Source organism: Budorcas taxicolor, chromosome X (assembly GCF_023091745.1).
Source record: "Budorcas taxicolor isolate Tak-1 chromosome X, Takin1.1, whole genome shotgun sequence".
Taxonomy (NCBI): domain Eukaryota; kingdom Metazoa; phylum Chordata; class Mammalia; order Artiodactyla; family Bovidae; genus Budorcas; species Budorcas taxicolor.
Genome location: NC_068935.1, coordinates 63,024,316 through 63,051,723, shown reverse-complemented (window position 1 = coordinate 63,051,723; position 27,408 = coordinate 63,024,316). Strand labels below are relative to the sequence as shown.

The window sequence follows — 27,408 nt, the reverse complement described above, 5'->3', positions numbered from 1 at the left end:
TCACGCCGCCGGGCTGCAGACGTCCCAGACCGATGGGTTCAGGCTACAGGGTGGCCCCAGCTCTCCCAGCCCGGGGGGGGGGCGGTGATCAGGGTGCCCCAGACGGTGTCCGGGGTGCCTTCCTGAAGGAGGCTGGGGGAGCAGGCAGGAGGTAAGCGCGTGTGAGCGTGCCACCTCTGGAAAACAGACCAGCGAGCGGGGAGGCCGCTCAAGGCTGAGCCTGCTGGCTCCTGGATCGTCGCATCCTGCCATTTCCCTGGATACGCTTCTGTCACTCCGTGTTACGAAAACGTACAGATTTGAACGTTGAAAGAATTTCTCATTACGCCCCAGGACCCTGCCGCCCATTTGTAGGCTTCAGATCTGCGCGCCGGGCGGGAGTGTAGCCCCGCCCTCAAAGCCTGGGAAGGCGGGGCTCTCCCCGTTGAGCGAAGTCTCAGGGGAGACGTCAGGGGCGGGGCCGATCGTGGCCCCTCCCCCCTGAGCCCGGCCCGGGGCTCTGCCGGAGAGCGCGTCGGGGGCGGGGCCAATTCGGGTCCCTCCTACCTGGTAGCCGGCTGCCCAGCGCTAGCCGGTGACGGCGGTGGCAGCCGCGGCCGTGCTCTCGCCCCAAGTCGCCATTGCTGGGCCTCTCGAGCTGCCCCGCACAGCTCCCTGGCCTCGCCAAGTAGAGCGAGGCGGCTAGCCTCACGACGCTGCCCTCAATCCGGCTCGCATCCTCCCCCGCGGCGTCAGGCAAGTCTCCGGCCGGCCCGGCCCGGCCCGCGTCGCTGGCCTCCATGCTCGGAGGGGTGGGGGCGGCCTCCCGCGGGAAGGACCCGCATCTGGGAGAACCACTTCCACTTCCCAGCCCCAGAGGCTCCCGGGAGCTCGATCGTGAGCCGCCTGGTTCCCGCGTCCCCTCCGGTCCCAGCTGGGCTCCTCTCCATGTCCCCAAGGGGCCTGGCCAGGGACTTGGACCAGCAAATCGGCGCACCGATCACGCCCGCACCATAACTGGGGCCCACCAAGAGGTCGTCCCTGCCCCCCACCCAAACCTGCTCTTCTGCTTTGTTGCCCCCCTCCCCAGAGTGCAGGGTCCCCAAAGGCTGCACCTGCCGGCTGCCCCAGCCCAACGAGAGAAGTGGACATGAGATTGGCAGGTGCGTGGCTTCCACCGTGAAAGGGAGAGTCTTGGAAAGCAGACTCGGCTGGAGGCCCAGCTGCCCAGAGGTCTGTCTGGAAGGGCAGGCAGGGCGGGAGTGGTGGGACCACTGGGTTTGTTGAGTTTTGCAGAAACACTCATGCTATGACCTTGAGCAAATCCTTTCACTTCTGAGGACTTCAGCTCCCAGCTCTTTCCGTCGTAAGAAGAGGGATACGATAGTCTGTTTCTCCCAAACGGGGTGACTGGCCACTCTTTGGAAAAAGCTATGTGAGAGATGCCCCAAGGAGTGCAGCAGCTAGGTGGACAGGGAGATGCGGTGGTCTTAGACAAGAAGCTGATCAAAGTGGCCCTGGGCTCGGATGGGAACCCACTGCCAGTTCTGCTGTTGCCTGGACAGTTGAGACAAAGCAGGTTTGGGGTCCCATCAGGGTGGACTTCCTAGTGGCAAAGGTTGCAGCGCTATGAATGTATCCCAGGGAAGCTGGCCCATGAGGAACTGGCTGGGAAGATGTGGCCTCAAGAGTGGTCAGGGCTGGGCTGGGAAAACAAGAGTCACTGCTCTGTGAATGTCAGTTAAAGTCTGGGAGCAGAGGAGGGCACTTATACAGATAGTCAAGGCAGGAGGGAAGAGTAAGAAAAGGGTATGGATACAGGATTTGGAGATTTCCCAGTGTCATTCTGCAATGTTTTCACTTGCCGCACTGTATGAATGGAGGAATCATTTGCTGAAAGACAAAATACTGGAAGAATAGAGTTTGCTTATTTGGGGTAGAAGAGAGAAGGTGAGTTCTGTTGTAATATTTAGTTTGAGACACCTGTGAAATATCCAGATATCAATATTAAAGTAGCAGTTGGCTATATAGATATAGCTCAGAAGACAGGATAGAGCCAGAGATAAATGTTAAGGACAAGGAGGATGGATGACATGATCCGGGAAGAGTCCATGGAAGGAGGTGAGAAGGCCATGTGGGACAGAAACCAGGACAAGCCCAGGTCTTCAGGGCAGTCTTGGAGGACAAGAAGGGTGAAGAGCATTATATGGGCTTCCAGGGTGCCAGCCCAGAAGGGTTTCAGCCTGGAAACAACGAGGGCCCACAGGTAACCCTGGGGCGCTGACCCCAGAAGGTCCTGGGCCAGGGGCCTTGGCGACAGGCTGTCCTATGGGGCCGATGGAGGCCCGAGCAGAGAGGAGGTGATCGGAAGACAGAGGGACCAGGAGGGAAGTCTATGCAAGGAGGGAGGAGCCAGCATATGCAACTCTGGAGGGGCCTGAGAGAAGGGGCGACTCTGGAGGGGCCTGAGAGAAGGGGAAGGGAGCGGACAGAGGCCAGCGGCCGGCTGGGGACGTGATCCCCAAGGAGGACCGTCCTCCTGTGTCTTTGGAGGACGGGAGATGTTGACTATAGATGACCAAGAGTAAGACAGAGTGAGCTATTCCAAGAACCCCAGGCAGGGTGGGGAGCTGGGCGCCCAGCTCACAGCAGGGGAAGGGAGGGCTGCCTGGCCTTCTAAAGGGGTAAGAGCCTTCTCCTCCATCATTGCAGGAGAAAGGAGGGCAGGATGGCGGGGACTCAAACGCATGGGGACCTCAGGGGTTAGGGGGCTTCTCCATCAGCACGGGAAGGGGGCAAAGCCCTCTCAAGCAGGGGCTCTGGAAGGCCCCTCCACACCATTAGGGAGAACCAAGCCAAGAGCCTTCCAGGTGCAGCGGCCTTTCCTCCTTCACCCACCAGGAGCTGATTCCCCTCTCGTGCCTGGTGGGCAGCCGCAGGTCCCCCCCACCCCCGCTCCTGTTCTCCCATCCCTTCCTCCCCAGCGGATAAGGAGATCCGCTCATGAGAAGGCCTGGGGTCGTCCGGGAACTTGCTGCCCTCAGAGGTGGCCTAGCTCATGTCTGTCCTGCCTCCAGGCCCCCTTCGCATTGTGGCCCTGGTCATCACCGTGGCTGTCACCTGGATCGTAGTCAGCATCCTCCTTGGTGGCCTTGGCTTTCCTCGGATCCAGCAACTCTTCGCCAGTGAGTGTGGGACTTTCCCTCACCCTGCTACAAGGGTCGCTGGCAGCAGGCACCTGGACCTGCGGGCTGAGGCTCAGGATGGGGCTGGCAGTGGTCTGGTTTGTCTGTCTCCTCCTGGCGAGACACTGGGAGCTGTCCTCGCTGGTCTGCCTCTTGGTATCTGCACAGCCTGACCCTTACCACCCAGTTGCTTTGGCTGGATACACCAATCCCCACTCATTAGGATGCATCCAGTTCAGTTGGAGTCACTGGAGCCTGAGTGGGGGGGCAGGGAGGCTTCAGCTGAATCTTGGGGATGATGCCCTTGTTGGTCCCCAGAGGCTTTCCACTGGGTTCTGAGATGGGGAGGGAACTTGACCCCTTCTTGCCAGGGACACCTCATCTCTAAGGACTTTTCACAAGTCCCATCTACCCTTTCCTGGAACAGAGAGCTTTGCATGTGAACGTTTAGACTTGCCCAGGAATGTATGTGCCAGGGTCAGCCTGGCATAGCCCCTGGCCCCTGATCCTGGCTTGCCCTCCACATTGACTTCCTGGTACAGGACCAGGCTGCCCTACTAACAGAAACAACTCTCTGTACCCACAGGCCAAGAGAACTCAGTGACTGCAGGTAAGGTTCCTGTCACCTCACTGCTCCTGCAGTGTGCCTGCCCCCTCCGACCACCTTTGTGACAGCCGTGCTTGTACCCAGCCCACCAGGGTTTCTCTTCTCCATTTACCCCTCCCCATACTATAGCCCATTGGAACTGCTTGCATGCTGGGAGTCCAGAGAACAAGTTACCTCCTTCCAGAATACCTAGGGGGCCAGGCATAGGATAGACATCGCCATTCTGAAAGGGAGGAATTGTAAGGAATAAAGAGGTCATCAGTTTCAAGCAAGTCCAAATGCCAGCAGGGCAGATCCATTCCATTTCAAAGCCTAAGAAGAATCCCTGGGCCTTTGAGGGGGTGGAGGTTGGTGGGGCTCTGGAATATAGGGGACAATCTTACCCTCCCTCTGGGTCCAAGCCAACTGTGGCCTCTGCAACTATTGATCTGCCCTTGGAATTATCCTTCCTCCTTTCCATCCTTTGTCTGTCTCTCTCAGTCCAGCCTAGAAATGTTCCTACTTGTATACAAGTCTCAAAAACCTTGTTGATCTCCTTTGGAATTCATGAGGGTCTAAGCTATAGACAAGAGAGTCCTCCAGATCATTCCTGGATAACATCATCTCTCTCTCCTGGCTTCTGCTGACACAGCTGAGTGGGTCCACAAGTCACCCGCCTAGCTCTTAACAAACAGTTGTCCAGCCACACCCTGGGTGTTGTCTCCTGAGCTTGCCCTTCTCATTTTTTTTTTTGCAATATGGTTAGGCTGAGAATTTTCCAGACCTTTACATTCTGGTTCTTTCCTGCTTAACTGGTCTGTCTTCCCTCCCATATTATTGTGAGCAACAAGGAGAAATCCTCAACACTCTGCTTAGAAATCTCCAAGTTCAGCCTTCACGAGTTGTACCTTCCACAAAACACTAGAACACAATTTGGCCAAGTTCCTTGCCACTTGATGACAAGGGTGGCCTTTTGGCCAGTGTCCCAGAACACATTCCTCATTTCTGTCAGAGAGCTCACCAGAAGCACCTTTAGCATTCACATTTCTAGTGACATTCTGGGCACAGTGAAGTGTGTATTCTCCATGAGGGTAGCAGCTTTCTCTACTGTTCTCCCTTCTTTCTGAGCCCTTAGCAGAATTACCTCCAATGGCTGTATGTCTACTAACAATCTCTTCAAGGCAATCTAGACCTTTTCTAAGAAGTACCTCAGAATCCTACACCCTCTACCCATTACCCGGTTGTAAAGCCATTTCCACATTTTGGGGGATTTATTACAGTAGCACCCCACTTCCTGGTCTCAAACTCTGTATCAATTTCCTGGGGTGGCCACACCAAAATGGCAGAAACTGGGTGGCTTAAACAGTAGAAGGATATTGTTTCTGTTCCAGAAGCTCCAAGTCTGAGATCTAGGTATTGAAAGGCTACTCTCATCCCAGAGGCTCCAGGGGAGGCTCCTTCTGGCATCTTCCAGCTTCTGGTAGCCCCAGGTGGCCCCTGGCTTGTGACTTCATCCCTTCTGTCTTGGTGCCCATCTTCACATGGCCTTCTCCTCCACGTCTGTGTCTTCTGTCTTCTGAGACCACACATCATTAGATTTACAGTGATTAGTGAAGTCGCTCAGTTGTGTTCAACTCTTTGTGACCCCATGGACTGTAGCCTACCAGGCTCCTCTGTCCATGGGATTTTCCAGGCAAGAATACTGGAGCGGGTGGCCATTTCCTCTCCAGTCATTAGGATTTAGGGCTCACCCTATTCCAGGGTGATCGCCTCTAAATGAATTATAATGTCAGTAACCCTGTTTCCACTGAAGGTCACGTTTTGAGGTCCTGGGGCTTCAGAGCCTCTTCTGTGGAAACACAGTTCACCTCGTAACACACAATCCTCCTGGCGGCTCTCCTACTATCCTCTGTTCTCCCACCAGTGGCCAAAGAGCCTCCCTGAGGGTCCCTGACCTCAACCTGAGCCATGTCTCCTCCACACGCCAGTCCCCTGGTCTGATCACTCATTCGTCCCTATGGGCTGGCCTGACCACCCCCTCTCAGGTGTCCAGTGCCCCCAGGGCCAGGAGTCACGCTAGTTGTCCCCACAGAGCCGCGGGCCAGGAAGTACAAATGCGGTCTGCCCCAGCCGTGCCCCGAGGAGCACCTAGCCTTCCGTGTGGTCAGCGGTGCTGCCAACGTCATTGGACCCAAGATCTGCCTGGAAGACAGGATGTGAGCCTCTCGGGACGGGGCCAGGGTGGGGCAGGGAGGGAAGCAGGGGCTGCATGCCGTTGATGGGCCATTGGAAAGCTCTGTCCCCCTGCCAGGCTCATGAGCAGTGTCAAGGACAACGTGGGCCGGGGACTGAACATTGCCCTGGTGAATGGTGAGTTCCCCATGGAGCAGAGACGCAAAGCCGGGTGGCAGCCTGCCACCCTCTGTCCACATGCCCATTCTGGGAAGTCCCAGGGGGGCCTGGGGTGGTAGGGGGCAGTGTGTGGGAGCTGAAGTTGCCACAGAAGAGGTGACCCAATGGACAAGATCAAGGTAGCAGTGAAGATCTCGAACTTTCCAGGGATGGGAGGCTGCTGCCTGGGGAGCCTCTGGAGAAGCCGCCAATGTCTGGCAGCCTTGGGTGGGTCCTGGCATGTGAACCAACAGCACGGTGGTGGGCATTCACATGTTGGGGGTGTTGGGGGAAGCTTCTGGAAGGGCTGCTGATCTGGGGGCTCTGGGTGGCATCACCCTGGCAGCGCCTGCAGCAGTGCCCAATTCTTCCCTCTACCCAGGGGTAAATGGAGACCTCATCGAGGCCCGCGCCTTTGACATGTGGGCGGGAGGTGAGTCAGGCTACCACTACCACTTTCTGACTGTGGGTGGAATGACAGCTCCTTTGCCGTGAACGCTGTTCCCCTCTATAGGTTCCCCCGGGCAGCTTAAGTGCTCCCTTGCCTTCAGAAAAGGTGGGGAGAAGGACCGGTGTACCGTCAGGGCTTTGGCCCTGGCTTCTTGTTTTCTGGGCTTCCCTGGTGGCTCAGAGGGTAAAGCATCTGCCTGCAATGTGGGAGACCTGAGTTCGATCCCTGGGTCAGGAAGATCCCCTGGATAAGAGAAATGGCAACCCACTCCAGTACCCTTGCCTGGAGAAATCCCATGGACGGAGGAACCTGGTGGGCGACAGTCCATGGGGTCGCAAAGAGTCGGCCATGACTGAGCGACTTCCGTTTTTCTTTCTTTCCTTACTTGTTTCCTAAACTCTTCTATTTCTTCTTATTTGGTTCCTAAACTCACTTGGCGACCTGGCTTGGCATGAATCCCTGGCCCGCTCCCTGCTTTAGTTTCCTCGTTTGGAGAACGGGTTGATGAGGGTGGGGTGCTCAGAGGTGGCCAGTGCTCCATGGGACCTGTTCCCCCAGATGTCAATGACCTGCTGAAGTTCATCCGGCCGCTTCACGAAGGCACCCTAGTGTTTGTGGCTTCCTACGACGACCCAGCCACCAAGTAAGTGATGGCCGAGGGCGCCTCAGCCTCATCCATCTAGGGTCACAGCTCACCTCTCTTCCTTCTGTGCGGCAGGATGAATGAAGAGACCCGGAAGCTTTTCAGTGATCTGGGCAGCAAGAACGTCAAGGACCTGGCCTTCCGGGACAGCTGGGTGTTTGTGGGGGCCAAGGGTGTGCAGAATAAGAGCCCCTTTGAGCAGGTATGGGCACAAAGCCTGGTACCCCCACTGCCTGGCCCAGGGCAGTCTGCCCGCCCCTCTGGCCTGCATCCTCCAAGGTCCCCTTCTGTTCATGCCACGGCCTTCCCTGAATTCTGCTCAGCACACCTGCCCCCTGCCCCATGGTGATCCTGGCTCTGCACAAGGAGGGCAGTAACTTTGATCTCTCTCTTGTCTGGATTTCCCCCTAAAGAACCTTTGAATGGCAAAGCTTTCACATGAGCAAGAGTCACAGTTAAGACACCTCCCTCCTATACATCTTCAAGATGCTCACCAGACATCTTGGCAGTCGTTTGGTTAAGATTCCATGCTTCCACTGCCAGGGGCAGGGGGCAAGGGGCATGGGTTCTATCCCTGGTCAGGGAACTGAGGTCCCTCATGCCACGTGGTACAGCACCACCCCCACCCCAAAAAGATTCTCAGTGATGTCCCATCCCTGCCAAATCCAGGACCCCAGTTCAACCTGTACACCCTGCTCCTCAGCTGCCCTCATTGGGAGGCCCCCGCCCCCAAACTCTGCTCCCCGCAACAGGGCAAGGCAAACAGGCCATTCCAGTGGTTTCTAGAAGGCTCCAGCTGCCAAAAGAGCAGCTCGGCTCCCAGACAAGAAATGTTCCTTTGGGCCTCACTCTTGGCACAGCCTTCATGGGCTCCCTGTGGGTGAGGTGAGGGCTGGAACACACCCCGTCCTTCCCTTCCCAGCATGGGCCAGGCCCACCTGAGTTCTGAGAACCTGACCCCCTCCAGCTGTAAGGGGACAGCTGCTGCCATCTTTAGCTGAAAACACTGAGGCACTGGCAGATGGGGCTGGGTGCCCAGAGAATGCCCGCTTGGTTGACCCCAGCCCAAGAGGATGGAGGGTCTGTCTGGCCCTGGTGGCCGAGGATGAGTCCATGCCTTCTTCTACCCCACAGCACATGAAGAATAGCAAGCACACCAATAAGTATGAAGGCTGGCCTGAGGCGCTGGAAATGGAGGGCTGCATTCCCAGGAGGCCCACAGCCAGCTAGGGGCCAGACTCGCAGATGAAACTGAGTAAGGCTGCGTATGCCTGGCCCCTGACGAGGTGCCAGCACAGGGCTGAGGCCCCGACCCCATGCCCAGCACGTCGGGGCTTTGAGGTGGTGACCAGCGACCAGACTGTGACCAGTAGTGGGGACTGCCCAGTGGACCTGTCGCACTTTGTGTCTGTGGGGAACCCCAAGTACCTGTCTCCTTTTCCGAAAGCTGCTCCCCTAGTCCACCCCCAGCCAGGCAAGTTCCCAAGCACTTGCAGCCCCAGGTTTGGTAGTGGCTGCCTAGAAGGTTTGGGCATCTTCCAGAACCTCTGCATCCCAGAGTGCCTTGTGGCTCCATGGGCCAGGCCTGTTTCCAGCATGATTCATCATGCTGGGCCACCTGGCCACCTCCAGGGAGGGGCGGCCACCTTGGAGCCAGGCCAGCTGTGTGCTGAAGTTGCAGCCTGATGGCAGTCTCTGGAGTGGCAGGTGGCCACCCCTGTGGTTGGTCAGAGGGCCTGCCTTCTCCATGACCTCTTAATAAACTGGTGGCCCCCAATAGGATGAAGTGTGTTCAGCGGGGGGTCAGGGGTGTTGGTGTCCTGGGGGAGGGACACGTCCCCGAGGCTCAACCAACTCTCCTCCGCACCCTTCGTAGTGGCCTGTGTCTCCAGGGCACATGTCGTCCACAGGCCCTTCTGCCAAGTGGACATCCCTGTAGCCTTGCCCGGAAAGCTGATTCTGGCTGCCGGAAACTGGCTGAATCCCTTGGACACAGGCCTGTAGGGACAGAAGTGGGGATTCAAATCAACCCAGGAGGCTTCCCCCTCCCACCCCAGCTCCCTCAAGAGCTGGTGCATCTCCCCGCAGTGCTCAGCTTTAGATCCCTTTGAAATCAGGGCATGAGAGATCAAGGTAGGGGGGCTATTTGGCACTTCTCAGAGATCACAGCTCTATTTCCCTGCATTGGGTGAGAACCAGCAAGAAATGATAAGGAGTTTTGCTGGAAAAGTACACAAAGCGGCACAGAAATGGCCTGGTGTCAGGAAAAGGAAGGAAGTCAGTTTGGACTTCCCAGGTAGAGGAATCAATTGGGCACCAGCCAGGTCACATTCAGGGTACCGTGGCGGGGGGCAGTGGACGTTTGAGTCCCCCTCTAGGGGTTAAGTGCTGCCAGAGTGTGAGTGCATTATCAGAAAATGAAGGTATTTAAGGAGGCGCAGAAGAGAGAGTCCTGGGATGGCCCAGGAGGAGAGGCTGTGGCTGTGGGGCTGTGGTCACAGCCATGAAGGGTCAGGAAGTTGCAGACGTGAGGGCAGCCTGTTGCTTGCCTGGGAGATGGTGATCACACGAGCTGAAGACCAGCCTGACCCCATGCCAAGAACTTGTGGTGTTTTCATTTTTACATCAACTTTGTTTTTTAGAGTTTTAGGTTCCCAGCAAAGTTGAGCAGAAAGTCCAGAGTTCCCTCATACCCAGCCTCCACTGAAACATCACCACCACCCATAACCCAGGGTGGACATTGGGGTTCCCTCTTGGTGTTGTGCACTCTGTTTGACAAGTGTTCATAACGACAAGTGATGGTTGAGTCACTAAGTCATGTCTGACTCTTCCGACCCCATGGACTGTAGCCTGCTAGGCTTCTCTGTCCATGGGATTCTTCAGGCAAGGATACTGGAGTGGGTTGCCATTTCCTTCTCCAGCGAATCTTTCTGACCCAGGAAATCGAACCCAGGTCTCCTGCATTGCAGGCAGATTCTTTACCAAGTCAGCTACGAGGGAAGATGCAACAACTGAGTACTTACCATTATAGTATCATCTATGTTCTTCATCTTTTTTTAACCTTTATTATGGACATTTCCAACATCCTCCAAAGTAGAGAGAATAGTCTGATGGATCTGGATGTACCCATTGGGGCTGCCACAAGGATCAACATGTGGCCAGTGATTCATCTGCATGTATTACCTGCTCAGTCGTCACAGCAACCCCAGTGAGCAAGTGCTGCTGTGACCCCCGTCTAGAGAAGAAAAATGGTCCCTGGTATACTTAGGAAAGCTTCCCTGGGGCTGGGAGGTTAGAAGCCAGCTAAATAGGGCTCCACAAAGTTAGTGACTCGCCCCAAATGCAATGCGCCTTAGTCAAGGGACGAACTGCAAGGCTGGGAGGTGCCTCTTATCAACCGCTATGCCAGCTGACCTGCCCCAGACCTTCATCGCTTACACTGGATTCACACAGATGGAAGCAGCAGGCAGGCCAGCTTTATCCCCCACATGGCCCAACACAGGCCAGGACGCTGACAATGGGTGGTGTGCAGCCCGCCAGACCTTCCAAAGTAGAGGACCATCTTTCTACACCTAGTGGTCCTCCTCCACCAGGGTTTTATCCCCCAGGCCTACCCTCAGGAGTTAAGACATCCTCAGTTACAGTTACAAGAGCCAGGGTCCCAACCCAACTGGCACATGCAAAAATAAAGCCACGATAGCAGAAGGAGGCTGAATTTTCCTGTAACAGACCCCCAACACCTACGGGTGAGTCCAGCTCCAGTCATGTCCTCAGGGCTCTCGTATGTTAGCTCCCCCTTTTTTTGTATTCGTGTCTTTTTCAAACGTGCTGACTTCCCGGGCAGGGGGAGCAACCCCAGCAAGAAAGTTTCCATCTTCCCAGTCCCTAGGGAACTACCTCTCATTGGTCCAGATTGGATTATGGGTTTATCTTTGCCTCAATCTGTGTGGCTCTGATTGGCTACCTCTGTGTCATGCACCCCCCAGAGGCCAGCACTGGGGTCATCTACATGCAAACCTGTGTACCAAGAGTGGAAGAGAGATGGCCCACTCAAGAAAACTCACACCACAACCTGTAGCTGGGCTTGTAAAAACGCCAGTTGTCACTACATATCCCGCTAAATACCAAATGCATCCCATATTCACGCTTGTATAGAATATGCCTTCCGTGCCTGCTAATTTATCACAGTCTTCCTGGAGGCCCCTGCCTGGAAAGCAGGCGGTAAGTCCACTTCTCAGGGTCATCACTGTGCCCTGTTAATGGGATGGCGGTGGGTCTCCCATCTGAAGTGCCCTGATGTTCTTTTAGCTTAACTATCATTTGTTCCATCTGTTTTCTTGGTCCAGATGACTTCTCCTTTGGAACTAGATATCTTTGACTGACACATAGAGACCTTCCTTCTCTTCTGGGGTAAATTATTAATCCTCAAAACTAACTACAAACATTCTTGGTTTTTTTTTGTTGTTGTTGTTGTTGTTCAGTCACTAGGTCGTGTCCAACTATTTGTGACCCCATAATTTTAATTTAGCCACCCCTTTTTCCTGGAGGGAAGGCCTCCAAATCCCTTCAGGTCAGACACCCCCCACCAGCCCCCTCTGGCTTTTCAGGGAAGGCTGGAGAGACTAACGATAACGGGGAGCAGCCTTCTAACTACATTTGTTCTCCTTGACCCCTGACACCAATTCTCATCCAGTTGGGAATATAAAAATGAAGGGCTCCTCAAGGGTGAACAGATTGTTTAGGTTTTCCATCCCCAATGTTCAGCTGATCCATCCCCCTTCTCTCTCTGGCCACTTTTACCCCATCCTCAGACAAGGACAGCACCACTGCTCCTTTGCAAATTGCAGTCTTCAACCTAGCATGTGCCCTCTCACCTGTGCCACCCTGCTTCCATCAGGACCTCTCAACCCCATTTGAGAGGGACAGTACAGACTTTCTGGGATACTAAGTCAACACACACACAAAAGGCTTATGTCTTAACTGAGACTAAAGAACAGCCTAGAGCTACAGCTCTGAATGTTTCTTGACCACTGACGTAAACCCTCTTGAGTGTGCACCCCACCATGTGTGTCTATCTGCTTACACATCACATGAATGTACTAATCTGAACTTTATAACACACAAATACAGTTCTCAATAAATAAGGCTAAATTAAAATTAATAGGTTTTTATTTAGGTGATTACAGTTATTATTTGTTGGGAAAATAAAAATAGATATGCTACAGGTCTTTTTGGACATTCTCTACGATGTGTCTTAGGAACCTTCTTGGGGCAAGAACCTGCTACTTTGGGCACCACTGGCCTCCATCACAGCCCTGACAAGAGGTTCTTCCAGAGCACTGGGTAGCTATTGTCCCGCTGCCTGACTGCGGTTGCCCAGCAACCTTTGGGAACATACAAATCTCCTTTGATTCTACACTTGTTCACTGTCTTCTCACATCCATGTTCTACACCCTCACCACCTTTTTGCCCTTCCTTATGCCATGTGTTTGCATTCCTTCTCCGTGAAACCTTAGGACCTTGCTGGTGGCCCCAAATAGTTTTGAAACCTCCGGACCCTGCTGGTGGCCCCAAATAGTTTTGAAACGTTCAAAAATCCACTGATCTTTCACAGGGTGGAAACAGGCGCTCGGTCATTGCTTGAACTTAGGAAGGTGGAACATGGCCGAGACTGGGTCCCAGAGTCTGGGTCCATCAGAGTCGGCCCTCTGGCCACAGGGCTAGCGCCCAGAGCAGGCACGTGACAGAAACCCTGATTCCTGGGTCCCGCCACTAAGCAGCAGCTCCCGGGCGTCCTAGCTTGGCTAAGGGCTAAGCATGTGTCCCACTGCCCCCAGAGGTTGCAGCGTGGTTGGGAAGGAGTGGGGTGCCTACCGGTACGGGTCGCCCTGGCAGCAACCACAGAAGACTGGGATACGCGTCTCGCTAGCCACACGAGATAGGGCCCAGCGCCAAACCACAACGACCCGGAAGGCGGCCAGACCGGCGCGCGCACACGCAGACTCGTCGCTCCCGTGTTACGTCACATCCGGTCTAGGCCCGCCCCGACGGTGAGAGGTGAGGGGACCGCCGGGGGGTAGGAGGGGCGGGAGCGTGGGGCGGAGGCGGAGGCGGTGCTTCGTCGGGCTCGGGGCGGAGCCCCGGCTGGCAGTGCTCGCGGGCGTCCGCCGGCCATGCTGGCGCTGGCTCCAGCGCCGTTTCCGGGCCGCCGAGGCAGGTGAGAGCCTCAGGCCAGAAGGGCGGTCGGAAGGCGGCTTCTGGCTCCGGCCAGTTTCCTCCCTCGCTTGCTGTGGCGGCCGGGCGCCACGGAGAAGGGTCGCCGCCGGGCGTTCGTGCAGCCGCGGGGACCGGGAGTGGCGTGAGGGATCCCAGGGCCGCCCGGGCGGATCTCCGGCCTGCCGGCTGCAGGGCGCTCCTCCCTCTCTCCCTCCCTAATTTCTGCCCGAGCTCTGATCCGCCCTGTCCGACAACTTCCGGACTCCCAGGTAGGGAGGAGCCCCGGGTCAGCACTGCCAACTGCACCGACACCGAACACTCGGCCAGGGAGGGGAAAACCTGCTGACCCGGGGTTCCCTCCCTCGTTTTGGAGCGTATCTGCCCAAACTCTACTGGCATCTCAAGCAGAAATGGTGGGATCTGGGCCGGATCCCCCATACAGTGACTCAAAGCCACCAGCAGTACTGGAACGACGGGGTGCATGGCCATTCACCTCCTCTGCCTTCTGAACTGGTTCACACCAGACCGGTGGCTTCAGTCCCAGGTGCCTTCGTTTCTTCCCTGTGAGTCCCCTCCACTGTACTTCTCCTGCTTCCTCTGGTTTTCCTGCCTCCCTCTTCAGCGGTGGGACCCAAGGCTGGATCAAGGCCTCCAGGGTAAGTAACCCAAATCCCGAGCCAGGAGAGGCTATGGCATCCCAGGGTGGTAGAGGATGACTTTCCCAGGGATGAGCCTTATGCTGAACCAGCCCTCCACCACCTACTTCCACTGCTCCCCAGTCTCAAATGAGACTATCCCCGATAGGATCTAGAGATGCAGGGGCCTCTTCCAAGACTCGGACGATGCCAGGCATGAGTCAGTCAACAGTAAGGATGAAGAATTACTGTGTTCTCATCTTGGTTGCCCCAGTTCCTGCAGGACAATAGGGTGCGAGCTGCCCAAATTGAGAAGTGGAAACAGGCAAACGTCCTTCTTTCCCCTTGAGGCAGCCCTCCCCTCTAGAAACACTCCTCAGGGGTAGTTCTAGGTTCTGGTAGGGGTCCACGTGGGCATGGGAGGAATCCCTGAACTCTGATCAGAGCCTCTCAGATGGCACAGTGGCTCTAGGAGCTCCAATTCTGGGCCTGCCAGGGGAGTGAGAGCTCTGACAGAAAGGGGAGAAACCTCTCAGTGGACACATGGCCCTATCTGATCCCTTTCTGCTGCCCCTTCTGGCAACTTCCCTGGGGAGAGAGGGACCTGCTTCCTCCCAGAACCTCCATCTTGCCCCTGTCAGCAGGTAGGTAGGCCAGATGGCCACACAGAGCAGCACCGTTCACATGGCAGTGGTGAACATCAGCACATGGGGCCTTTGGCCCGGGGGTCACCCGCTGCCCACACCACTTTGCCGGCTGCTCTCTGCTGGTCAGATGACACTCAGATGCCGTGAGCTGGCCTGCTCTCATCAGGCCTGCTTCCTGGGCATCCCTGGGCTGTCCTTCAGAGATTTCCTCCTGGTTGTGGTACTGCCGCAACTGTGCCTCAAAGCAAGTGGGGCACAGGCTAGTGGTGACAAGATTGGGGCTGATCCCCTGGTGTCAGGCCATCTCTGAACTGTCAAAATCAGCCTGAATCAGCAGGCCGAAGGCAAAGTTCTACCTGTCGCTGCCCCTTCTGGGGAAGCTTAAGGTAGTTGTGACTGGGGAAGGGACACCCGAATGGCACTCAAGGGCCATCCCCAGGCTTGCAGCAAGGGACCCGGCTGAGTCTCCCAGCAGTGGGCTTCTCGGTCATGCTCCTGGGCTCACAGCTGCTCACCCTCACCAACCACCGCCATGTCCCTTCTCTTCTCAGGAAGAGCTCTACCATCAAGAAAGGGAGCCCAGCACCAGACCTCGCCCATGGACCCTTCTGAGGACCACCCAACGGCACCAGCAAGGCTGGTCTCCTAAGCCACAGAGGGCCTGCGTGCCCCACCATTGGGAAGGAGCCATGGTGTTTAGGAGTGGTGAAGGCCGCTCCCTGCAGTGGCCTGGCCCAGAAGGGGGCACTGGTTGCACAGGCCCCCAAAGCATGCTCAGGGCCACCCTGCTGCTTGTCAGCCTGCTGTGGGGGGCCCGGGGAACAGCCAGTGCCAGTCTCAGCCCGGCTCTGGGCCATCCCATGCCCCTGACCAGGGGCCGCTACCTGAGCATTGGAGATGGCTCTGTGATGGAATTTGAGTTCCCAGAAGAGAGCGAGGGCATCATTGTGATCACAAGCCATTACCCAGGCCAGGGCAACGGGACAGGACCCAGCCCCATGCTGAGGGTCACCTCCCTGGACCCAGAGGTGCTGACCATCAAGAATGTGAGTGCTATAGCCTGGGGCGGCGGCGGCAGCTTCGTGGTAAGCATCCGCTCGGGCCTGCCTGGGATAGCCCCACTCCACATCCAGCTCACGGACCCCCGCGAGGCCCCGCCCAGGCTGATCGAAGAGCGGAGAGATTTCTGCATCAAGGTCTCACCTGCTGAAGACACCCCCATCACCCTCGGCACTAACCTGGTCCACTTCTCAGAGAACCCAATCCTCTACTTGCTCCTGCCTCTTATCTTCGTCAATAAGTGTTCATTTGGGTGCAAAGTGGAGCTCGAGGTACTGAAGGGGCTCTTGCAGAACCCCCAGCCCGTGCTGCTGGGCCTTCTGGGCCAGTTCCTAGTCATGCCCTTCTATGCTTTTCTGATGGCTAAGGTCTTCATGCTGCCCAAGGCCCTGGCTCTGGGCCTCATCATCACTTGCTCGTCGCCCGGCGGCGGGGGGAGCTACCTCTTCAGCCTCCTCCTTGGAGGGGACGTCACTCTGGCCATCTCTATGACTTTCATCTCAACGGTGGCTGCCACCGGCTTCCTGCCGCTGTCCTCAGCCATCTACAGTCACCTGCTCAGCATCCATGAAACACTCCATGTGCCCGTTTCCAAGATCCTGGGGACCCTGCTGTTCATTGCCATCCCCATTGCAGCAGGCGTGGTAATCAAGTCCAAGCTCCCCAAGTTCTCACAGCTGCTGCTGCATGTCATCAAGCCCTTCAGCTTTGTGCTGCTCCTGGGTGGCCTCTTCCTGGCCTACCGCATGGGGGTCTTCATCCTGGCAGGCGTCAGGCTGCCCATTGTGTTGGTGGGCTTCACAGTGCCCCTGGTCGGCCTCCTGGTGGGCTACGGCCTGGCCACGTGCCTGAAGCTGCCAGTGGCCCAGCGGCGGACTGTCAGCATCGAGGTTGGGGTGCAGAACAGCCTGCTGGCCTTGGCCATGCTGCAGCTGTCCCTCCGCCGCCTCCAGGCTGACTATGCCTCCCAGGCCCCTTTCCTTGTGGCACTTAGTGGCACCTCGGAGATGCTGGCCTTAGTAATTGGCCACTTTATCTATAGCAGCGTGTGCGCCGTTCCCTGAGGCCCCCTGGGTCAAGCTTTCACCAGGCACCCCTAGCCCCCAACCTCCACCAACTGTCCCCACCATTCTTGTGTACCAAAGGCCTTTAGTTCTCATGCACTATGCACTCAGAAAAAAAAAAAATCCAGGCTTATTTTTTTTACTCGTTTTTTATTCTCCAGCTTTCAGTGCCAAAGAGGCCATGCTGAGTTCTGTAAGCGGGCACTGCCCAGAAAATATATTTCAATAAAACAGAAGCAAGCTTGGGTGTCATGCTGTCTTTGCCCTCTGAGGCCTGCGGGTCGGGGAAGGAAGGGCGTGGTGTGGCCAGGTAGGTGTGGGCCAGGGTGGAGGGCTGGCTTGGGCGACACTGACCTCTGGCGAGATTTAGCCCTCCTCACCCCTGCATCACCTCTGAGAGCTGTGTATCTGTTCTAGAAGGAGCAGTGGGAAGGGCAGAGGCCTGACTCCCCCACCAGATCCCAAGCTCAGTTGCTTTTCCACAGGTGGAGTAAAAAAGAGGCCGGCGGGTGGTGAAACGAGCTCGGCGGGGCCGAGTCTTCTGCAGGTTCCTGAGAGGCAGGGGATAGGATGGGCATCAGCATTGACCTGCTCTGCCCACGTGCGGTGGCGCGCGAACTCCCGGCCCGCCGTCTCCCCGGGCCCAGCTCCCCAATTCCTTCGAGCGAGCCCGACTGGTCCCTCCACCCTTTTCCACTCTCCGCGGGCTTCCGGGCTCCGCCGCCCCGGGGTCCGCGGAAGACAGTCCAGGTTGTGGGGGGAGGGGCCTGCGACGCCGGCGGGGCGGGGCCGCGACGCCGGGCTCGCCCCTCGCGAGGCTTCCGGCGGCGGCGGGCGGTTCCGGCGCGCGCCCGGGGCGGCGGCGCGCGGCGGCGGGCCTTTGGGGTGCGCGCCGGCCCGAGTGGACGCCTCGGCGGCCGCCATGCAGCTGACGGTGAAGGCACTCCAGGGCCGCGAGTGCAGCCTTCAGGTAGCATCGCTGGGCTGGGTTGCGCGGTCAGACCCGCGGGTGCGGGATCGAGCCGCGGGCGGGGACCGACCCGGCGGGCTGGCCGCCTCGGGAGAGCCACCCTCCGCGCGGGCCGCGGCTTCACCCCTCGCCCACCTTTCTCGGCCGGGACAGGTGTCGGAGGACGAGCTGGTGTCCACGCTGAAACATCTGGTCTCCGAGAAGCTGAACATCCCGGTCCGCCAGCAGCGGCTGCTGTTCAAGGGCAAGGCCCTGGCAGGTAACCAGGGAGAGGGGACGCCGGGGGAGACCCGCGGGAAGCCAGGGGACGGGGCGTCCACCCCAGGCCCGGGCAGCAGTGTAGGTGGAGGGGGCTCTGGCTAGGTGACCCCCACCCCCACCCCGGGAGTTCACCGCTGCACTTTGCCTAGGCTCCCCGAGGGTCAGTGCGACCCTCTCTCTGTCTCTCTCTCTGTCTCTCTCTCTCTCCTCTCTCTCTCTCTCTCTGTCTCTCTCTCTCTCTCTCTCTCTCTCTCTCTCTCTCGGACAGATGGGAAAAGACTCTCCGATTACAGCATCGGGCCGAATTCCAAGCTCAACCTAGTGGTCAAACCTCTGGAGAAGGTGTTGCTGGAAGAAAGCACCGCGCGGAAAACGGCCGAGGCCCCAGCCCCACCGCCCGCCGCCTGGCCGCTCATTTCCAGAATCCTGGCCCAGCACTTCAGCGCCGCTGATGCCAGCAGAGTCCTGGATCAACTCCAGAGGGTGAGAAGCGTGGCCCAGGACCTCTGCGTCCTGCCCGCCTGCCTCTGTCCCAACGGGCCCCCCGCCCCAAGCCACACCCCTGAATCCTTCTGGCTTTCTCTCTTCAGGATTATGAGCGGTCCCTGAGCCGCCTGACGCTGGATGACATTGAACGTTTGGCTGGCCGCTTCCTGCACCCCGAAGCGACTGAAGCTATGGAGAAGGGGTTCTCCAAGTAGGATTCTCGGAGTGTGGGGAGGAGCCTGGCCAGGCCACAAGCTGCATGTAGCATTAAATGTCTTCTTGTATTGCAACTTGGCTCATAATACTGCCTGGCGGGTACCCGGGTACCTGTATCTGGCTCATGTTAGGTGCCAGGCCCCACTCAAAGCTCTTGACCCAGGTTGGCTCCCACATGTCGCACAAAAGGTGAGACAGCCAAGGCTCCTAGCGGAGAAGGCGAGGAGCCAGATTCTGAGTCCAGCCAGCTTCCAGAAGTACTTCAGGGTGAGAAGGAGAAAAGGGTCGTTCAGACGGGTTCTGAGGGGTGGCCATGGACATTCTAGGTTTAGCCCACTGAGGAGAAACCCTCGAGCAATACCTTTTCCAGGCCTGGAAAGGGAAGCAGCTAGCCCCTGATGCCCAGTTCTGTCACCTCATCCTTGGCAGGTCCGGCATTGGCAAGAGGTCAGGTGACGGCCAGCCTTGGGCCCCCTTAGCGGCTGCAACCAGTATGCACTCAAAGGGAAGGCGGGCTGGGGAGTCTAGGATGTCACCCGACTCTGGGGAGTGACACGTAGGTGCCACGTTGGTCCCCAGCCTTCAACTCTGCCCAGTGAGGGCTGTTCTTGAGACTCTTTCAGTTTTCTTTAGCTCCAAAGCCTGGGGTCAGGAGTCTGTAGGCATCCTACCCCTGTGTCCCAGATACTAACTGAGGCCAAATTCTGAGTGATGGCCAAGCGTGGCCCAGAGATGGAATGTCCTGGCCCTTAGTGTCACAGCTTTTCTCTGGGCACCCCCTTCTTGTCTCCTCCCAGACACAAGCGGTCCATGACCTTTAGAGATGACAGGTGATGGTCTCGAGGTGACTCGAGCAGGCCCCTGTACCCTTTGCCCATCCTCTGCCACATGTGGATAGGGCCTCCCACTGTGCACACCACTCACTGTCTGAGAGGGAACCTGGGTGGGGGCAGAAGCTGGGGGGTGGGTCGTAGAGATCGTCTAGGCACCTGCTCCTCAGAGGAGGGCACCTGGGCCACTCTCCGGCCTGAGCCTCATAGGGTAAGTGCTGGGTCCCCAGGTGGGGAGGACAAACAGTGGCTCGAGGGCCAAAGGCTTTGAAGAGCAGGTGGAAGTCCATGGCTCCACCCAGGAGCTGGGCATGCACTGCCACAAGGTTCATGTGATAGACTTCCCTACGCTCTCATTTCTTTGCAGTCAGGAAATTTTATATTGACCTTTTCAGTCACACTAGAGGTGCATGTGAGACTTTGACCTGAAAGGAACTCTATTAGTTGAACTGCTTTTGGTTTCCCCATCGTTGATTTAACCATTACAGGACATTGGTTTAAGCAATAAAGAAAAGGTATTGGTTTGCGAAACTGAGAAGTCCAGGGGTATTGGCAGCAGATAAATGATTTCCCCAAATACCCAGTTTCTTCCTACCTCCCCTCTGCACTCTGCAGTGTCTGCTTCATCCCAGGCCTCTACCTCAGGATCAGAAGATGGCTGCCTGCAGCTTCCACCGAACCCCTCGGTCACAGCCAGCACGGAGCACCTTTCCGTCCTCTAGCGTAGCTTCCTCCTCAGCTGCCCCAACAAATAAACGCTGTCCCTTTTGGATGCTTAGAACCGGGTGCCTCCATCATTTTATCAGGGGCTTGGGTGGGCTGTGGAAGGGAGAGGGCAACTCTCAGGAAGGCCGGGTCCTCGGGGAGAGCTGATGCGTGCAGACGGGTCTTGTTGACAGACAGAAGAGACAGCTGGTGAGTCTTGTGTGCCTCCCGACTGGGTGGTGACGACCCTGTGGTAGCTAGGAGCCATCTGCTGGGTGCAGAAAGTCATCGGGGACCTCAGGCTGTCCATGGAGACAGGAGTGGTGTCTCCCAGGTGTATAGTAGGTGCCTTGCTGACAGGCCCGACAGGCTGATTCCGCGGCCCTGTGCAGCTTTCCATGACATTCCGGAGGGCCTGTGGACACAATGTCCCAGACACTGCGAGGATGCATGAAATTACTTCCCAGAGAGCATGACCGAAGAAAGGGGAGAGCACTGGACCTGGGGGAGACCACCAACTGGAGACACTGCAGAGGCCAAGGCACCTGTGCAGACGCAAGGCCACAGGGAGAGCTTGGTGTCAGAGGCCAGGAAGGCCCCTTCAGCCAGGGTACAGAGTGTATAGTGCTGCCAAGAAGCAAAAGAGAGGGCAGCCTCCTCTCAAGCTAACAAGAAGGTCATTGGTGATATTTTAGGGCAAGAAGCCGCTGCATGATGGAGAAGGGGAAAGTCTTGCCAGTGACTGGAGACCCCTGGTTCCAGAAGCTTGTCTGGGCAGGACTGTGTAGCTATGGGGGGTGGGGGTGGGGAGACAGGGAAGAGGTGCTGGGATGAGAGATGGGAGGCCTAGGTGGGAAGGGGCCACGGAGGCTCTGGTCTAGGCCTTGTGCCATCGCTAGAGGATAGAATGGCCATGGGCTGTGCCCTGGCTTTGTCCTTAGTTTCTGGGCGAGGGGGTGGCCCCATGTACCCTGCGGGCTCCAAATGCTGCAGTATCCTTCCACAGGGGCTGGAATGTTTAAGGCCATCACTGTGCCCCTTGAGCCAAGTGTCTGCCCCAGAGGTGGGCACTGACCCCCCCCCCCATTACCACTCCCATCCCCTGGCCTGAGACCACTCTCTTCTCGTGGAGGAGCCTTGAAACAGCCCCACTAGGAGATGGCAGGGCGAGTGAAACGCCCAGCTGAAGTGGCCCCAGACAGCAACAGTCCGGCACCTGGAATAAGATGCCTGTGGTGCCACTTGCCATGGGCACACTGGTGGAGGGGCAGGTTCAGAGGAAAGCAGCGTTTCCTTTGGGGTGGGGCTTGCTGAGCTGGAAAACGCCCAGGCAAAGATCAGCTGCATGCACAATTTGCTGGCGCCTTACTTTCCACGCAAGCCTGGACAAAAGCCAGCCTTACCAGGTCCAGTAGATCTGACAAGTGCTGCTGAGGACGGGTCAGGCCCTGCCAGCATGAGATGCAAAGGCCATGGCGGCCTCTGTGCCCTGGGCCTTGGAAAGCCTGCGGGAGAGATGCTCACCCCTGTCCCCCTGTCTCCCTCCAAGCCCAGCCAGAGCAGCCTCCCGGAGCTACTGGGGACCTGCCCCGGGCCACCTCTTCTGCCTGCCCTCTCCACCTCTTCTGCCTGCCCTCTCCAACTTTTCCTTCCACTTCCCCTAGCTCTGGGCTTCCCTGATAGCTCAATTGGTAAAGGATCCACCTGCAATGCAGGAGACCCCGGTTCAGTTCTTAGATCAGGAAGATCCCCTGGAGAACGGACGGGCTACACACTCCAGTATTCTTGGGCTTCCCTGGTGGCTCAGCTGGGAAAGAATCAGCCTTCAATGAGGGAGACCTGGGTTTGATCCCTGGGTTTGGAAGATCCCCTGGAGAAGGGACCGGCTACCCACTCCAGTATTCTGGTCCATGGGGTCGCAAAGAGTCAGACACGACTGAGCAACTTTCACTTTTACTTTTCACCTGTGCTGGCTCTCCCCCAACACACCCATCTCCTACTTACGGGGGATCCTGAGGCTCCGTCCCCGGATCTCTTCTCTGGATCTCTCACTCCCTGGGGAACCTGTCTGCCTTCATTGCCATTTCTATGGTTTGTGTCCATGTCTGCAACTCACCCCAGCCCCATCTCTGAGCTTAGGGCCATGGCTCTGGGTTGTGACTCTGAAGCCGTGTCCAGCTTCCCTGCAGACACCTCCTGTCACCCCTTTAGTGCTTGTGATGTCGGTGGCACAGGGACTGGAAGACACAGTTCCTTCCTGCCTGGCACCCATGTGCCCAAGGTGAAAGGCAACACCACTGGGTCAGGCTTTTGATGACAGGAAATGGGAGGCCACCTTTGCCTCTCCTAACTCTCCCTTGTCCACGGGCCATCAGACAGCAATGCTTTTGGAAGAGTCCAGGGCACTGGCCTCATAGCAAATCCCAGGATCTGGATTCGCCTCCTTCCTTGCTGGTTAGATTCAGCTTAGGCCTTCTGAGGAGAGTGGGCACCCAGGGCAGGCTGTGTTCCTCCCCACGCAATGTGAGGGAGGCTCAGTTTGATCACTCAGTCTCTCTCTGGTAAAGCTGCCTTCTCCCTTCCTAACACACAAGTCATCTGGGTGATACCTTGAGACCCAGGGATTCCCTTTTCCCCAACAACCTTCATCTCATGGTCTTACCACCCAAGGATGCTCCCCATTTGGATCAGTTCAACTGGATGAATTGCACAGGTGGCTGCAAAATAGTGGATTTTCTTGGGCTGTCTTGCTTTCTGCAATTATTAGCTGGCATTTCTCTACATTTCTTAGTTATCATGATGGACACTTTTTTTTATTCAACAACTTAGAATCTAAGTTGTCTAAGTGTCATTTTGGGGACAGTTTTTACTGCATTGTAGCATGCATACAGTAATGGGCATAAATCATCGATATACAGCTCAACAGAATTTCAAAGTGAATATACCCATGTGTGCATCCCCTCCAGATTGAAATATCTACATAATGTCTGCCTATATATTACGTTCCCTGGTGCCTCCTCTCCAAAAGGTTTAATAATCTTTGGGGTGCTCAAATTGTTCTAGCTTTGGTTCTTTCCAGTTGGCTCCCATGTCTCTTTCACATGCCCCATCCTTTTCCTTTTCAAGCATATCCTTCCTTTCTGACACTACAAGGTGCTCCAGGCTCCTCTTGTATTTTTCCCTGACCCATACCTAGAATCTTCCATTTCTCCAAGGAGCTCTGGTTCCTTTTAGTGGAGACTGGTGTTGAGAACCAAGTTCTGGGTACAGGGAACATTCTTTGCTACTGGAGTGACATTGCTTCTAGACTCTCACTGGACAAAACTAGGCAATCTTTTTTTTTTTTTAAGAATTCATGATGTGATCCCCAATTCCAGTCTGGTAGCACAGTTCTATCTCAGCTTCCCTCATTCCACATTGATGTTCCTAACAACAGCAAAAACAACCGTATATGGATATGTTTACTCATCTCTTCTACTGGATACAGTCTACCTTGCAGTATATTCAGAGTAGCTTCAGAATCACCTCAGGACTATCATTACTAACAACACACATACTGAGAATAAAGCCGATTCTTTCTGTCCTTAGAATATATCCCATAAAGGGAGCACCGTCAAAGAGTGAGTTTGAAAGTTTCCTGACTCATTTTCTCTGTGTGATTGTTACTAACTGGATATGCAGTTAGGCTCACTTGCTTTTGTTTTTATTCCGTTTTAGCATTTTTTCCCTCTTTCAAATGTATTTTTGAATATATAAAATATTTTATGGTTTAAAGTCAAAACTACACAAGAAGATATTAATATATTACAAGAAATCCTATACCCATCTCAACCCCCTATCAGTGAGAATTTTCACTAGTTTCAGGGTTCTCCATCCCCTTTAGTTTTTTTTTCCCAATAAGCATGTGTATCTATGAGTGTGTGTGCACAGGTCGTTTGCACTCAGCTTTTTTCTTCCCCCCACATAACAATATATCTTGGAAATCATTTCATTTTTCTTTTTATTTCATTAGAGATTTTCATTGTTTTTTTTGTTTGTGTGTTTGTTTGTTTTTTTTACTGCTGCTTGGGAATATATTGTCACCCTGCTTATTTAACTTATATGCAGAGTACATCATGAGAAACGCTGGGCTGGAAGAAGCACAAGCTGGAATCAAGATTGCCAGGAGAAATATCAATAACCTCAGATATGCAGATTATTCCCTTAGGGCAGAAAGTGAAGAGGAACTAAAAAGCCTGTTGATGAAAGTGAAATAGGAGAGTGAAAAAGTTGGCTTAAAGCTCAACATTCAGAAAACTAAAGTCATGGCATCTGGTCCCATCACTTCATGGGAAATAGATGGGGAAACAGGGGAAACAGTGTCAGACTTTATTTTGGGGGGCTCCAAAATCACTGCAGATGGTGACTGCAGCCATGAAATTAAAAGACGCTTACTCCTTGGAAGGAAAGTTATGACCAACCTAGATAGCATATTGGAAAGCAGAGACATTACTTTGCCAACAAAGGTCTGTCTAGTCAAGGCTATGGTTTTTCCAGTAGTCATGTATGGATGTGAGAGTTGGACTGTGAAGAAAGCTGAGCACCGAAGAATTGATGCTTTTGAACTGTGTTGTTGGAGAAGACTCTTGAGAGTCCCTTGGACTGCAAGGAGATCCAACCAGTCCATCCTAAAGGAGATCAGTCCTGGGTGTTCATTGGAGGGACTGATGCTGAAGCTGAAACTCCAGTGCTTTGGCGACCTCATGCGAAGAGTTGACTCATTGGAAAAGATCCTGATGCTGGGAGGGATTGGGGGCAGGAGGAGAAGGGGATGACAGAGGATGAGATGGCTGGATGGTATCACCGACTTGATGGACATGAGTTTGGGTGAACTCCAGGAGTTGGTGATGGACAAGGAAGCCTAGCATGCTGCAATTGATGGGGTCACAAAGAGTCCAACATGACTGAGCGACTGAACTGAACTGAAGTAATTTTGTGCATATGTTGTTTCATATTTGTGAAGTAACAGGTACATGTGGCATTCCTAGGCCCAAGACACTGTCTGAGTTTTTGAGGGGATGAGAAGGGGGCAACAGAGGATGAGATGGTTGGATGGCATCACCTACTCAATGGACATGAGTTTGAGCAAGCTCCGGGAGATGGTGAAGGACAGGGAAGCCTGGCGTGCTGCAGTCCAGTCCATGGGGTCGCAGAGTCAGACACAACTGAGCACACAGAATGTTGTTTCATCCAACAAGAAACAAACCACCTAGTGCATAAACTACATAGAAAAGGTATCAGAGACAATACAATGACAGTATAGAATTGAACAAACTTACAATTTCAGATTATTAGAAATGAGCAACCTGAAATGGGCAAATGTGATGAAGGGTGCCTGGGGGTAGTATGTTAGATTGGTGATCCCAAAGGCCTCTCAGAATTGACACTGGAGACTAGATCTTAATGACAAGAAGGAGCCAGCAACAGGAAAGTCTGGAGACAGTCTTCCAAAAAGAAAAAGTAAGTGCTAAGGGATGGGGGCAGGCCACTCTTGGTCAGGAGCAGAGAGAAGTCCCTAGAGGCTGCACAGAGTAGGGAAGCAAGAAGGTGGAGGAACCCTGAGCCGGGTCACACAGGACTTTTATAAGCTACAGGAAGGAGTTTGTCTTTGGTTTCAAAGACAACAGGAAACTTTTAGTACTTTAAGCAGGGACATGATATGATGTGATATATATTAAAAATTAAGAACTGATTCTACTGTGGAGAACAGGATGTAGAGGAGCAACCATAGAAGAAAACTAGTCAGAAAGCTGTTCAAGGGGCTCCCCTGGTGAAGAAAAAAAAAGTGAAACTAGTAGTCACTCCGTTGTGTCCCACTCAAGGCTCCTCTGTCCATGGAATTCTCCAGGCAAGAATACTGAAGTGGGTAGACATTCCCTTCTCCAAAGGATCTTCCCCAACCAGGGATCAAACCCGGGTCTCCTGCACTGCGGGCAGATTCTTTACCATCTGATCCACCAGGGAAGCCCCAGTGGTAGAGAATCCACCTGCCAATGCAGGAGACTTGGAAGCTCTGATCCATGAAGATCCCCCATGCCTGGGAACCACTAAGCCAGGCACCACAACTACTGAGACTGTGCTCTAGAGCCCACACGCCCTACAGCCTGAGCTCTGCCAACAAGAGAAGCCATTGCAATAAGCCCGCTTGCTGCAACTAGAGAAAAACCCTCACAGGAAGGAAGACCCAGCACAGCCAAAAACAATTAAATTATATGTGAAAAATATATATCAAGTTCAGGGAGATAGGGTGGCCACCGGTGGAGACTAGCAATGAAGGGGGAGAGGGTAGGCTGATTCAGGATGGATTTTGAGGGGTGATGCAACAGGCTTTGATAACCTACTTCACCTTTATGCCCTTCCTTCTGATTACAAAGGAGGAAAACAGAAAACTAACAGGCCTATCACCATCAGAAATTTCATGTCACTTTAAAAACTTATTTTTGATTAAAAATGCCGTATAAGGTCACTGTCAAAAACTTGCAGAACAGAAAAGGGAAGTTAAAATCGAGTCATACAGTCTGTGAAAGGCCCGAGCTGTGGGGAAAGAAAGAGTCGCTCAGTCGTGCCCGACTCTGTGGTTTAATCAGTAAGTCGTGTCCGACTCTTGAGACCTCACAGACTGTAGCCCCCAGGCTCCTCTGTCCATGGGGTTCTCCAGGCAGGAATACTGGAGTGGGTTGCTATTTCCTCCTCCAGGGGATCTTCCTGACCCAGGGATCAAACCCGGATCTCTTGCATGGCAGGTAGATTCTTTACCCACTGAGCTACAAGGGAAGCCCCGAACTGCGGAAGGGAGACTCATTTCTCTGTGGCCAACGGAGACCCCCTCGGCCGGCCGGCTCCACCAGACCTGTTTGCGCAAGCGCGGGGGGCGGGGTCGGCGCGGGGGGCGGGGTCGGCGCGGGGGGCGGGGTCGGCGCGGGGGGCGGGGTCGGCGCGGGGGGCGGGGTCGGCGCGGGGGGCGGGGTCGGCGCGGGGGCGGGGTCGGCGCGGGGGGCGGGGTCGGCGCGGGGGGCGGGGGCGGCGCGCGGGGCGGGGGCGGCGC

At 55.3% G+C, this 27,408-nt stretch overlaps 3 protein-coding genes across 4 annotated transcripts; all 3 read left to right on the top strand.

The window, feature by feature from the left end:
- Window positions 1-548: 548 nt before the first annotated feature.
- On the top strand, window positions 549-9,012 carry FAM3A (FAM3 metabolism regulating signaling molecule A). 2 transcript variants are annotated; one of them, XM_052662930.1, is made up of 10 exons: window positions 549-735; window positions 1,070-1,142; window positions 3,057-3,164; window positions 3,751-3,774; window positions 5,843-5,966; window positions 6,062-6,120; window positions 6,524-6,574; window positions 7,151-7,235; window positions 7,311-7,437; window positions 8,370-9,012. In XM_052662930.1, exons 2-10 carry the CDS (start codon window positions 1,130-1,132, stop codon window positions 8,463-8,465), a joined length of 687 nt encoding a protein of 228 aa, XP_052518890.1. In that variant the 5' UTR covers window positions 549-735; window positions 1,070-1,129; the 3' UTR covers window positions 8,466-9,012. The 2 variants fall into 2 exon arrangements, with proteins under 2 accessions (XP_052518890.1, XP_052518891.1); XM_052662931.1 differs by lacking the exon at window positions 549-735 and adding an exon at window positions 6,310-6,369 and having other exon boundaries at window positions 1,078-1,212; window positions 6,045-6,120.
- Window positions 9,013-13,963: 4,951 nt separating this feature from the next.
- On the top strand, window positions 13,964-17,095 carry SLC10A3 (solute carrier family 10 member 3). The gene is made up of 2 exons (XM_052663146.1): window positions 13,964-14,107; window positions 15,285-17,095. The coding sequence occupies exon 2, from the start codon at window positions 15,423-15,425 to the stop codon at window positions 16,854-16,856; it is 1,434 nt and encodes a 477-aa protein (XP_052519106.1). The 5' UTR covers window positions 13,964-14,107; window positions 15,285-15,422; the 3' UTR covers window positions 16,857-17,095.
- A 616-nt stretch (window positions 17,096-17,711) lies between these two features.
- UBL4A (ubiquitin like 4A) lies at window positions 17,712-20,400 on the top strand. The gene is made up of 5 exons (XM_052663148.1): window positions 17,712-17,826; window positions 17,980-18,085; window positions 18,356-18,570; window positions 18,678-18,784; window positions 20,235-20,400. Exons 1-5 carry the CDS (start codon window positions 17,779-17,781, stop codon window positions 20,344-20,346), a joined length of 588 nt encoding a protein of 195 aa, XP_052519108.1. The 5' UTR covers window positions 17,712-17,778; the 3' UTR covers window positions 20,347-20,400.
- Window positions 20,401-27,408: the final 7,008 nt, after the last annotated feature.

What these genes read in the sequence shown, in the direction of transcription:
- UBL4A (XM_052663148.1), top strand. Translation starts at nt 17,779, where the DNA reads ATGCAGCTGACGGTGAAGGCACTCCAGGGCCGCGAGTGCAGCCTTCAG. An exon ending in CAAGGGCAAGGCCCTGGCAG is followed by an intron (nt 18,086 to 18,355) that starts GTAACCAGGGAG and finishes TCTCTCGGACAG; the next exon opens with ATGGGAAAAGACTCTCCGAT. An exon ending in TCCTGGATCAACTCCAGAGG is followed by an intron (nt 18,571 to 18,677) that starts GTGAGAAGCGTG and finishes TTCTCTCTTCAG; the next exon opens with GATTATGAGCGGTCCCTGAG.
- FAM3A (XM_052662930.1), top strand. An exon ending in GATCCAGCAACTCTTCGCCA is followed by an intron (nt 3,165 to 3,750) that starts GTGAGTGTGGGA and finishes CTGTACCCACAG; the next exon opens with GCCAAGAGAACTCAGTGACT. An exon ending in AGAGAACTCAGTGACTGCAG is followed by an intron (nt 3,775 to 5,842) that starts GTAAGGTTCCTG and finishes TTGTCCCCACAG; the next exon opens with AGCCGCGGGCCAGGAAGTAC.
- SLC10A3 (XM_052663146.1), top strand. Translation starts at nt 15,423, where the DNA reads ATGGTGTTTAGGAGTGGTGAAGGCCGCTCCCTGCAGTGGCCTGGCCCA.